This window comes from Podarcis erhardii, assembly GCF_964252035.2.
Source record: "Podarcis erhardii genome assembly, chromosome: 13".
In the NCBI taxonomy this organism is placed as follows: domain Eukaryota; kingdom Metazoa; phylum Chordata; class Lepidosauria; order Squamata; family Lacertidae; genus Podarcis; species Podarcis erhardii.
The window spans coordinates 15,169,527-15,182,416 of NC_138502.1; the positions used below are offsets into that span (position 1 = coordinate 15,169,527).

The 12,890-nt window shown below is 46.1% G+C and overlaps 1 protein-coding gene across 5 annotated transcripts; it reads right to left on the minus strand.

The window, feature by feature from the left end:
* Positions 1-2,243: 2,243 nt before the first annotated feature.
* LOC309327693 (dual specificity protein phosphatase 14-like) lies at positions 2,244-7,549 on the minus strand. Of its 5 annotated transcripts, none has more exons than XM_081837080.1 (2): positions 7,217-7,549; positions 2,244-3,208 (listed from the first exon to the last, which is right to left on the minus strand). In XM_081837080.1, the coding sequence occupies exon 2, from the start codon at positions 3,201-3,203 to the stop codon at positions 2,562-2,564; it is 642 nt and encodes a 213-aa protein (XP_081693206.1). In that variant the 5' UTR covers positions 3,204-3,208; positions 7,217-7,549; the 3' UTR covers positions 2,244-2,561. The 5 variants fall into 5 exon arrangements, with proteins under 5 accessions (XP_081693206.1, XP_081693204.1, XP_081693208.1 ...); XM_081837078.1 differs by lacking the exon at positions 7,217-7,549 and adding an exon at positions 6,640-6,808; XM_081837082.1 differs by lacking the exon at positions 7,217-7,549 and adding an exon at positions 5,901-6,184.
* Positions 7,550-12,890: the final 5,341 nt, after the last annotated feature.

Here is a 12,890-nt window from a genome sequence, read left to right on the forward strand (position 1 = left end):
CTCTACACTGACCAGTCCTGTGTTCAGTCTTAGAAGATAGGACTCTTTCTTTTGTGTAAATTCACCTATTAAGATGCCAGGCCTTTGGGGAGATTTAAATGCTCTTCTCTAACTTGGGGGTTCAGTGACTAATTTTGAAGCAGGAATATGTAGTTGTATGGGTAAAAAGTTATCTTTCCAGAGTCACTTTCAGCTCAAAATCCTTCCTGTTTCATGCAAGACTATCCTTAAATAGCCCAAACCTTTGGGCTTTGACACCTGTACTTGAAAACATACAGAGTGAGGGGTGTTTGAGTTTTGCTCAAAAGCAACATAGTTTTCCCTCAGTCTTTTCGATAGATGAATGTTCAGCTGCTAAGAGGTTTGACATAAGGAACCACTGTACTAGCGTTAGTCTACAAAAGAAAACCTAATATGGCGTGTATATGTTTAGAATTCCTTAACCAAAAGAATTACACTCCTACATTTTCATTGTCTATAATAGATAACAATGTTGACACAAATGAATACACTGTCCACTTCAATTTATTCCTGGTGAGTATGGTATGTGTGGGGCAGTCGTCCACCTTCAAATATGAGAGAGGGTCTGAGTTGCCAGTTGCTTATCTATGCTTCAAGACATTTCGAATGTAGTAGAAATTTTGCAGTGAGAAAAGAGGAATTCAAAACCCCCACCCTCACCTACACACACACACACACACACACTCTTTATAAATTAGCCTTGAAATATTCAGCCAGTAAGCCATCCTTTTCTCAGATACCACACAGGCCTACTTTAGCTATGAGCTGCTAGAATTTTCTAGCCAGGCTTGACTGATAGGCAAGGTTCTGGGGGGAAATCGCTCTGAAAAGTCAGTGCAGGCTAAAACTTCCAAAAGTGAGGGTGAAATAAGTTCCTTGTTCTGGAGAGAAAAGCACTGCTGTGGAAGTCCTAGTTAACCACACCTTTTACAATACTATAATAAAAACCGTACTAATAGAAACGAAACAACAACCAAGGGGTTGCTGAGTGTTAAGGCCATCCATCCAACAGGGCAATAACTTTGCTAGGGAAACTTCTTTAAAGGGGTCTCTCTATCTGGAACATCCTTATTTAAAATGACCAAATTTGTGCTTTCCAATAATTTCTTTAAAGCACTTGGAAACCTGTACCTCCAAAGTTAATTTATATGGCAGAACACCCTATGTAACTTCTAAAACATATTCCATTTGGAATATTTTACTCCCCACTACCTCACAGCTCCTTATTGTAGTCTGGATAACTCTAGGCCTTGAACATCCCAAGCTGTTCCCTTGACTTTCAACTATTCAAATTAATTTGAAATAAAACGGCTAAATTTTAACTGAACACACACCTTTCACTCTGTGGTATAGTCAGAAAATCTTCAAATAGAACCCAGTTCCCCTTCACTAGCATACTTAACTGCGGATCCATCTCCTCAGATGTTAAATTTACCCCCATAACTATTGTTATCCTATCATTTTGTCCTCTCTGTGGCATTAAAAGCTTTTAAAAACACATGCACACATTCTACTGAGAGGGGGTTTTTGTCCAGAAAACGTTGCTCTCAACTTGTGATTAGAAAATGGTTTGCCCTTTCCCACACAATGCCAGAGCCCCACCATATTGTTCATTATTCCTGAGGAAGCGAGGTAACAGGCTTTTAATGCTGAACGGTAATACCCCAGTGTCAGAAATAGATATAGTTTTTTACTTTCTCCCCTCCCCACTGGACAATATACCTTTCTTTGTGCTTTTTGCCCTCCACAGCCCTGTACTGAGGTAATATGAGCATTAATCCTCTGTTCCCCACACGAGTGGATTTTCCTGGGTTGGAACAGTATTATACTGAAACAGCAGTATTCATTATACCCATGGGCTGCTGGGTTGTAGCCTGCACAGTGAAAATTATTGTACTGAAGACTCCTTCTGCTTTCTGGAGCTGAAATGTACCATCTGCCCTTGGAAGTTTGATCATCTTCAGCTTCTTCACTTCTGCCTTCTATTGGCAAAGCAGTCCTTAAACAATGTGTGCCTTGGGAGCAATGTTAACATTAACGCCTGTCATCACTGCTAAGATTTCACTCGGGGGGGGGGGGGAGTTTATTGTGTTTGTTAAAACCAAAGTAAACCCAGGCCCTACTGCCGGGAAGTAATTCTGAAGCTGTCTTCAATAAATTATTTTTTTTCCCTTTCCTCCTCACAAAGGGAGGGTCAATTTATTCAGATCTTGAAGCTCTGCTTTAGATAAATATATTTACTGCCTATATTCTGCTATTAACCATCTTCTCTTAATACAAGCAAAACTATATAAGTTCTTAGTAACATTTGACATGGCGGAACCAGTCAATCACACTGAAATGGCCAAGCAACTCAAGGTCTTTTTCATGATCTAATCATATTGCAAGGTCTCCCAAAAAAAGACTATTGTAACAGCATTTTCTTACCAAAGTCCACCATGCCGGAAGTTCTTAGTAGTGGTCCGAACATGGTGGAACTTTTTGATCCTAAATTCAAGCAGCCCGCGTCACCCAACCACATTCCCAAAGTTGCCCAGCGTCTATCTTAAGTTCCACAGGGGGACCAGCCCCCGGGTCTCTTTCTCGTAGATATCTGGGACCAAGCCAATGGGTGAGGGCACCATCTTGACGGTGTTCTTGCCAAACAGCTTGCGTTCGTACTCAATGAGTTGTCTCCAGAAGCCGACATTGGGCCTTACGACGGGTCGCCTGCTCTTCACCCACTCATGGGCATCCAAGAGACTCAACCGGTGGTATTTCATCAAGTAGGCGATGCAGAGGGAGGCAGATCTACTGACCCCTGCCACGCAATGGACAAGGGTTCTTCCGTTCTTCTTCCCCGTCTGGTGTATCCTGTCGGCCACAGAGTCAAAGTACAAGGACAGTGGAGCGTGAGGGAGGTCGGGGACAGGGACCTTGACGTAGTCAATATCTGGCCAGTTGGCATTGGGGATTTCCATGGTGGCATTCACGACGCAAGTCACTGCCCTGGAGTAGACCATGTGCCTGTTGGACGCAGCATTGCCGGAGGAGAGGTAGAGGCAAGGGGAGATCTGAGCGATGCCTCCTAAGACGGACAGAGTGTTCCCAGCAGCAGGGGCAGGCTTGGCCACGGAAGGAGGCGGAGAACGGCGGAAGAAGCCGTGGTTCCGAAAATTCATGGCGGATGGTTCAGCGTACATAACAGCTAGGGGGGAAGAAAGAGGTGATAAACTTCAAAGGACTGGTGCACTTAAACAAACAAACAAGTTAAAAGATGCATGATTCCATTCTTTCACTGAGCAGCTGCTACTGAGTCTGGCACGCTCCCAGAGAGCAAAAGTCCCCATGCCCTGATTCTGCCTCCTCCTTTTCTGCTATCCCCCCTATTCTAACAAATACAGGAACAAGCATGGGATTTGGGGAGGCATGGGGTGAGGCAGAGGTGGGAAATGAACTTGCAATTTTTTTAAGCAGGTGGAAGAGATGGATAGGTTATTTGTGGCACTGAAACAGGAGAGAAAGGTGGGTGGATGAGCAGACAGAGCAAAGTGAGGTGATAAGGGGAGCAAAGGGAGTGAACGGGATGCAAAGATGGGATGTGGAGGGAGAGAGATCAAAGAGTTCTGCTTCCGTGCAAAGCCAAACGTCTCCCAATAGCCTACCTACCTCGGTCATTCCGTAGTAGCTGCTGTTCTCATCTCAGGGTTAGGTTGTGGGGAGGGAGAAAGGGAAGGAGCTAGAAACTGTGATGCTGCAGGAATGATGCGACGATGGTGGGAAAATGGAGGAATAGGGAGTAGGAGTGGACAGCTTCTTAAAGGGCCAGCGGACTCTTTACCAGCCCATCCCCATTCGACCCACCCTGCCTAACCCATGCCCATTCCTAATTGGCTATCTGCACCCCACCCTCTTTGCCATCACAGCCATGGGCTCAAAGCATGATTCATACTGAATGATTATTGGTGCAAAGGGAGGGTGACAGTTTTGCATCAGAGGTTCCCTCCTCCAGTATAGGAGGTGGGGCATGTTTGTAATAATCCCCCATAGTTTTTGCTTCTTCCCCCAAATGTTTATCCTCTGTTCAACAATCTGGCCCCATCTCACCTCCACAGTAACTACCACCAAGAACCAACTGAAAGACCACTCCCTCACTATTTTTTTTTTTAAATAGCAGGGCATTGTGGTCCTAACTAGATATTTCTGGTTTGTCCTGAAATTTGAGATGTCTGGGCAACATATATTTGACATCACGGGGTCTACTAGGCTGTGAGTATACAAAATGCTTCATTGATGCATTCTGCAAGGATTGTAGTGGGTCCATTTGGAACGCTACATCCTGGAGAATAATGCTGGGTCTTGCTGGGGAATTCAAAAATATACTAATTTTCCTATTATAGGGCTCAACACATAGTTCAGATATGCCACCAAGCACAATTATAACTTTTCACTCCAATTTACTTTAACTCACACAGAGAGGTTCTCGTTCTATTTCACTTCCTAACTTAAGTAGAGTTCATTCAACCGTTCTTGTGGGGTGTTTCAGATGCCACTACCCTTGAAAACTAGATGAGGATATGGGTCCAGGGAGGGCATATACTCAAGATCTTTTAACACAGATCAGTTGGAACTCGTGCTTTAAACTGATCTTCAATGATCAAAATCAAGAGAAATCCTGGATTTTGAAAGGCTACCCCCTCCCCCCCCCATGCTTCCATCTTCTTAGGTAGCAGGTCGTGTATTTGTATGTTAATGCTGAGGGGAAAAGGTAAGGAGGTCTTTTGAATTAACAAGCAGAATGTGTTCTATGCCTGCTTCCTCTTCACTCAAGTTGTGAGTTCCCCCGCAACCAGCTTTGCTCCCTGTTTAGATGTAACACGAGTCCAGTCCGAACAGCTCTTGAGGGATCCTCACTTTGGCTGACAGTCTCCATCTATTTTATCTCTTCATCCTATGAGGTCCACTCACCTAAAAATCTCTCATTCTCAACCTCCTTTGTTTTTAGACATGACTATGATATTGAATCACATTCCTTTCAAACCTCAAAATGCCTAAACCTCTAGCCCCCTCTCTCTATTGCCTGCCACCAATAAACCCACACCCCTGGGCCCTTAACCTCTGGCTCTGCAACCCATAAAATGCACAATTTCCATGTGTGTATCTAATCCCTTAGCCTAGTGTTTTAACTCTTTTAGCTAACACAGGCAGACATGAATGGCTTTACCACTAGCAAACCCCAGTATTGTTTAATACCTAAACTGATTAAGAGTTCTGGGAAATGTGAATGCTAGCACCCTATTTTGTGATCATTGTCTTTTGCTGGCCCAATAAAGGTACCTAATATTGATTTTGGAATTAAGCGTTGCAGCATCTAACACTGATTATGTCAATACCACTCCCTGCAAATGTTCGTCCTCAGTCCAACCCATCCTTCAGAATCATACTGGAGAGCACAGCACAGCCGCCCTGTGCTTGTGTGTGTGGAGTCATGCCTCTCAATAAGGGTGTGGTAGTTATTACGGGTCGACTCGCTTTAAATCTTACATTTATCTTGCTCCCATGTCACCACCAAATCTGATCCCATGTGCTCCTCCTCTCAGTACCCCAAATTATTTGCCTCAAACTCCCCAACCGCTCCCGCTATTCAAATAAACACACATCTAAGAACATCCCCAGCTGCCATTCGACCTTCCCTCCCCACCCACTCAACTTCAGAAATCATGACCCTTCTGCACAAATAGCAACACCAAAATCAGATGTCCCCTCTACTCCAAACAACCCCAAACTTTGAAAAAGGAAATGTATGTTTTTTTAATTACCAGGTAGTGCTGTCTTTCAATGGAAGCTCTGAGAACAGCTCTCAAAAACTCTCCCCACGAAAGAAACCCTCTCTGGCCCACCTAAATGGTTTTGAGGAAGGAGGCTAACGGGCGAGAAGACGTCTGAATGTCTCTGTTTCCGATCGATCTCGTAATCCCCTTCTTCTCTGCTTCCAAACAGATCTCCCTTTACAGATGTATCTATAATCTATTTTAATAAATACTATATATCTCTATATAGATTTTTCTCCCCTGGCCTTGCTTCTTCTCTCCCAGCGCCTCTTTCCTTCTGGGTGGGGATCAGGAGTTTCCTTCCCTGGCTCTCCCCCAGCATTGCCTATATACCACCCTTGCCACCCCCCCCCTCCTGGACCACTCAAGCGTTGGAGGTAACAAAAGGTTGCCATGGCGACGGGATGCGGGGGGGGGGGAGGATGCTGTCGTCAGAGCCAGTGACACAAGCCGGGGCTCGCGAAGGGGGAGGAGAGGAGGAGGAGGAGGAGGGACTGAAAACCCACGGATTTTCCCTTCCCGCCTCCGCTTCCGGGGTAGATTCTTCTCCCTCCGCTGCAAACTGTGGAGCGTAAACCCCCTCCTCCAGCTGCCTTGGAGACTTCAGTGTTACAAAATTAACCTCAAGATTAGGCAAGGTTACTGATAAGGGGGAGCCTTATCAGGAAGTCCAAAAAGGCTCCATTCCAGGAAATAAGAGGAGGGCAACATTATCTCCCCCACTATTTTCTGTGCGTGGAAAAATATTCAAGCAGCAGGATGGGACACTGTCCTCTCTCTAATCACGGGCTGCGGCATTCACACGTACACATAGAAGTACCAATTGGGAACTCGTCTTCGGGTCACCGTTTTTGGGGAAGCTCACGCCACTGCGGAGAGCCTCCCTCCACCACCACCCCAGTTCTGTGCGTCACAATCAGCCCATCATCCTCGCCCCACTCTCACGCTTCCACGTTCCTGTGAGCGAGGAAGGTGCGGGGAACACGCGTGAGTCACAGAGAAGGTGCCAACCGAGGTTCCCGTCCCTGGAGGAGAAGCGATTGCAAAGCTGTTGGGAGAAAGGGAGGGCGCGGGCTCCAGAGGTGGGATAAGAAAGGCCCGGGGTGGCGGCGGCGGGGGGGAGGTGTTGTTGGGAAGGCTACAAGTTAGGATCGAGCGGCATCCTGTGCCAGGACACGGCAATAAATTAACTCCGTGGATGTGGGACACTGAGGACAGGTATGGAAAGGTGCTGCCGCCTTAAAATTAATATCCTCCCGCCCCAGGGATTTATTTTCCTTGAAGGAAGAAGGAGGCCTTTAAAGCTCCGTGTTCAGGGGCAGTGTATCTGCAAATTGCAGCCCTTGGAAGCGTGCAACAGCAATCGAGGGCGTTTGCCTTCGTACCTTGGTCGTGGGCTTCCGGGAGACATCTGGCCCGTCGCTGTAGGAGACGCGACGCAAAACCAGAAGGACTTTGCTCTGACCCAGCAGGGCCGTTTTTAATGTTCAGCTGCGTTTCTCTTTTTAAGCCACGCCTCCTCCAAGCACACTTTGTCACGGGAAGAAGCCAATCTGTCCCTGCTTAACAATGTGCAAGAGGCTTGGTTCCATTGCCCTAGAAGCTGGTGCGTTGCAGGCAGGTTCGCGTTCGATGCTGAGTAAGGATTTCTTGCCTTTATTTAATACATTTATAAACCGCCTTTCCAGGGGAAACGCTTCAGGAAACAATGTGCAAATACAAAATTGCCCCATCGTCAAGCAGTGCAAAACTTATTTAAAACATCTGAGAGCCACAATGATCTTAAAAGATCAATAGGGATCCGCCTGCAGTTCTGTTACGTGCTCAAACGTCACGGATAGTAATCCTAAAGTTTGCATCGCCCGCTTTAGTGAACACAAGGGAATACAATACAGTACTGTATACCCAAACGGAGGCAAAAATCATGTCCTTGTATCTAGCTTATTACGGTAAGCGTGACTCAGCGTATCGCTTTGTTCGTCTCACCTCCTATGCGGAAATCGTCAAAGCGTTACCGTATTTAGCGGGTTAAAGCCCGCCTCGCCTCAAAATAATAGTGCGCATTACCGTAACTACTGAGTTGTGTGCCACTTTGTAAATAACGCATAAGATGCTGCCATAGTAAAGGATTCGAAACATTGCAGGATGCAATGGAGTAAACAGATTCCCTGGAGATATGAAAACAGTACCACAATTGCGGGCATATATAGCTCCATGTGAAAAAGGATATACAGTAAGTGCTTAAGAGAGGAATAAAATATGTATCTAGGACATCAACATTCTAAGGCTGGGGGTTTTTTTATGGCTGTATTCTGTGACATGTCATTGACACATTATTAGTGCATTAGTTAAAGTAACTGCCTGATAGTCATTGGTTGTGGATTTTATACTGGACTGTCCATACATCATCGACTTTATTAGCTGTTCCGTGATGCTTCCTCAGTGTCACTGCATCGTTGCACTTGTTTTGCTCTGTAGCACAACAAAAGTAATATTTTTTTAAAAGTGGAAGATTTGCGTTCTAAAAAGCTACAGGATTTCAGGAGGAAATCACAGCCCACGCACTGATTGGGAAGGGAGCAGTATATCCGCACCAAAACTTTTGCAGGCACAAACAATATTGGAAGCAGGATTGGGAATAGCCACCCAATACCTCACGAGAGCAGAAATAATCAGGGACGCACGATAAAAGAATCCGGAAGGACCCTTAGTGAGGCAAACACCAGAGTCAAAAGGTGAAAGGGGGAGCAACTATGAACCAACAGCTTTGGGGGCACCGTGCAGGCAGGCTGCCTGTCACACACAACTCTGTTCTCCAGCCAAGGACCGTGGAGGAGGAAAGGAAGACCAGAGACACCATCATCTGCCCATCTCTCACGGCCTAATGACAGGACTGCTCCCATGTGTAGATGGGGACATTGCAGCAAGAGTGGCTTTTCTTATCGCTTCATGACCAATTGCACATGCCAGCTAAAATTCCCTCTTTTACGCAGCTGCAGCTGCTTTACAAACTTATGAGTTTATAGATACAGTATATAGATATATAAGCCAGTGTGGTGTAGTGTAGTGGTTAGACTCAGGGTTGGGCCAGGGTTCAAATCTCCACTTAGCCACGAAGCTCGCTAGGTGACCTTGGGCCAGTCACCACTTCTCAGCCTAGCCTACCACACAGGGTTGGTGTGGGGATTAAATGAGGAGCGGGGAAGGACAATGTTCGGCTCTGTGGATAAAAAGGTGGGGTAGAAAGGCATTCAGTATGAAAAATACATGCCCTGTCCCCTCTTCCCCACATTTCATCGCCCAGTAATCCCGGGGAATGTCGTTTGATTAGGGGTCTGCCGGTGATGCCTAAATTACCTCAGAGGACCACAGTTCTCAGGGTCTCCTGTGGAGAAGAAACGGCTGTTAAACTAATTAATGCATGAAATGCAAAGGGAAATGTTTATTCTGCAATTGGTCACCCTGCACCAGAAAACTGTTAATTCGGTGTTTTTCAGTGCTTCAGTGTTTTTCGGTCCTTCAGACTAGAAAATGCCAGGAAATAATAAGAAAATGGACTTGACCACGTACAGAAGGCAGGTTCCTTCAACACTAAATTACCACAGCCCAATCTCATATGTCTGGGATTATGAGCACAGTTGGAGGCCAAGCACTTGTTTGTTTAGAAATCCAGCGCTATCGTAACTGCCAGGTGTCCTGGAGTGAAAAGGCTTAGTTGTCATAGCAGCAAAAGCTAGCCTCCCGGTCTTGTTAACCTGCTTGCTGTTTGCCCATAGCGAAGGACTGTGGTCGTGTTTTGTCCAGCAGGACACCCATGTTTTTTAACGGCCCCAGCACACCAAGTAACACTTTTCCTGGCATGTAAGGAAGGGGTGGGAGAGCCTGTCAGCAGTCCAATACCCAAAAAGGTAAAGGGCAAAACACTGGCATACATTCACCCCTCCTCAAAGCCATTGTTGACGTAGCTCTCATTTTTCAAATTCTTCCACTTGCATTGTACAGCATGTACCTTGGAAAGGATGGGATCTACTTTGCTGAGTTAAATGTGCCAGGAATCAACAGGCTTGTATTTGTATAAGTCTGGATAAAGACCTCTGGATGTAAAATACGACATTTACTAAATAAATTAAAGCAATACAGCTTTTTTTAAAAAAAGAGATATACTCCACAAAATATTAATCAGTGCACTAGACACAATCCTTCCCCTAAGGTTGTATTTCTTCTGTGAGGGGTTGGTGGCCTGCCTAAGAAGTTATGGGACATCAGGCTGAGTGCCAGTATTTATATAAGCACCCTTAACAAGTAGCTGACAAACCAATAATTTGCAGGAGCTTTCCTTGACACGGGAGACAAACCAGACTGAAAAACCTCCTTTGCTAAAGGTCTGCTATTCAGATCTTGGTTGAAAGTCCATGAGTGCCCTTCCTAGGAGGGCGGCAACCACAGACACCAGTGTTATATGTGAGTGAAGTCTCTGGTCACTTCTTAATACACTGTCAAGGCTTTCCAAAGTGTAGGCAACGAATTGTGTATGGTCTGTTAATGAGAGAAAGGAGGCTGCAAGACCATGAAGATGTGTGGTTGGCGTCAGAGAAGGAAAAGTAGGGCAGCAGCTCATAGAACTGGGCAGGTTGCCACCCCCCTAACAGCATTTTTATTTACACGTGACCAGGTTTACCTCCCATGTTTTGAAAAGGCTGGCCTCTGATAAAGGATCAGGAAGATGGCTCATATTCTGGCTCATATTCTGATGGCTCATATTCTGCACAGCTGGGGTTTGGCAACCCTACACCCACCTCCCCCTTTCCCCAACACAAGAGAAATACTTAACCAATCCAGAGAACTCCGACATACTAATGTCTTCATCCTTTGCTCACTAAATTCCTCCATCTCCTCTTCAGTCCTTTCAGATGGTCCAGAACAATCGTAGGCCTCGAAAGTATTTTTCAGACAATCAGTAGATCAGCATCTATTTCAGTAGATCTATTGAGACTTTACTAAACCTAGCCATGGGTGCACCCAGGCTTTTTGTTGGGGGGGGTAGGACTTGGTTAGGGGGAGCAGGACTTTTGTTGGGGAGGCATAACCGATGTGATTGGTCAGTTAGTTAAGTATTTCTATTGTTTTACTTGATATGGGGGGGGGGAGCAGCCTACACCCATGGACCTAGCAGTGTTGAAATAGGTTCAGGACACAGACGGGCTGCCATATGTCCGGATTTCAAAGGCAGAATTGACATATGGGGAAAGGGGGAGAGGAATTTCTGAAATGTGTCAGTCTCTTGGCATCTCTTGGGGGTTTCCTTAAAAAACAGCTCAACAGCTTTCGGGGTATCCTGGTTTTTACTTGGAAATATGGGAACCCTAGGCAGACACACCTTGCTGTCATGGGCATAGCCAGGGGGGCAGCTGCCCCCCCCCCAAATCCATACAAATCTTAGGTTATCCCCCCCAACAAAAACCTGGCCCCCCCCCAACAAAAAGCCTGGCTATGCCCATGCTTGCTGTCCTTCAGTGTTTGTCTGGGAATCTCTCTGAGCTTATGCTCCAGCTGCTATAAATTGAGAGGCGGCTTGGCAAAAGAAGAGGAGCTGGGGCCTGCCCTGTGGTGTCTTTCTAAACTGAGAGAGAATGTACAGTGAATCACCGCTGCAAGAACTTAGCAGAACCAGGGCTAGCTTTCGCTAAAGGGATAAGCAAGAAGGCAGAGGACAAGTGCAGCAGCTGGATAGCTGGTGGAGTTCCTCGCTGCCAAGGACAAGCACAAGCCAGACTGCCACACGGGACTTTTGGTTGGGAATGGGAGGGGAGCTGTTATCCTGCTTTGTTTTACCTGAATGTATGCCTCTCTCCTGTGAGCCAACAATAACACCATATGGGGTCGGTACTGGACATCTGCACAGCAGGCCCTGTGGACTGTTCATTCAAAATGGATCACTTTAAGCCACCCGCTGACTTGTGCTTATCAGGAAATCTTGGTGAAAACTGATTAAGTCCATGCTAGTCTTACTCAGAGTAGGCCTGCTGAAGTTAATGGACACAAGCAACTTCGGTTCATTAACTTCAATTGTCCTCTTACTGTATAAAAGCTACTGAGTCCTATGGAGAAATGACCACCGTGGACTTCCGGGTTAGCGCGAACGGCTAATGGCGGATTCCCTCCGAGCTCCGGAGGGAATCGGCTCTGCTGAGGACGGGTCTTGCCGTGCCGGCGACACGGGGACCCTCAGAAACCGCAGGCGCGGAAGCCTGCGGACTTGGTGACTCGGTGGGCACCTTAAGCGCCCTCCCCGACCCACGAAGAGCCTTTTTAAAGGCTGCGGAGAGGGTACGGAGAGTGGCGTGGTGCTGAGAGTAGACCGCTACCTCAGTAGAGCGAAGCCGCAAGCCATGGCCGGAGAGCGCTGACTTTCTTCCCAAAATTTGGACTGGATAACAAAGGACCCGTGAGTAGTGGAATTTGGACTTTAAAAATTTTATCCTGTGAATTCGGCACGATCGGGGGATGTGTTAAAGGGAAGTCCGCACCCCCTCTACTTATAGACGTTTCAAAGCAAGGAACGGAGAATTAAGGCGGAATGAATACTGTTTTGAAGATTTAAAAGTTTCTCACAAATTTGTTAGAACAAGATTTTTGTGCTGGAGAGAAAGGGAATTTGGAACTTTGTGTGTATCCCCCCCAAAAAACCCGGGAGTGTCCTATTTGGGTCCCGGAGGAAGAAGTGAAAGGAGTTTGACAGCTGTCAAAGAAGCTGTCAAACGGGCGGACAAAGTAAAGAATTTTGCTATTTAATAACTCTTGGATTTAAAGCTGATACATTTGGACTGAAGCGATTGAAACAAAGTATTGATAATAACAAAGTAACAGATTATTGGAAAAGGACTACTAAATAACTGAAAGCCCCCTAGGGGGAATTAGTGACATTACAATGGCTGCAGAGGGAAAATTACTGGCGGAGATAGAAAAAATGTTCTTTCTCGTGGGAATCTTGCAGGAGCAGAGTATGGCTCTAAGTAAAGTTTTTATGACCTTGAATCCTGAAACAAACAACTCTGCTGA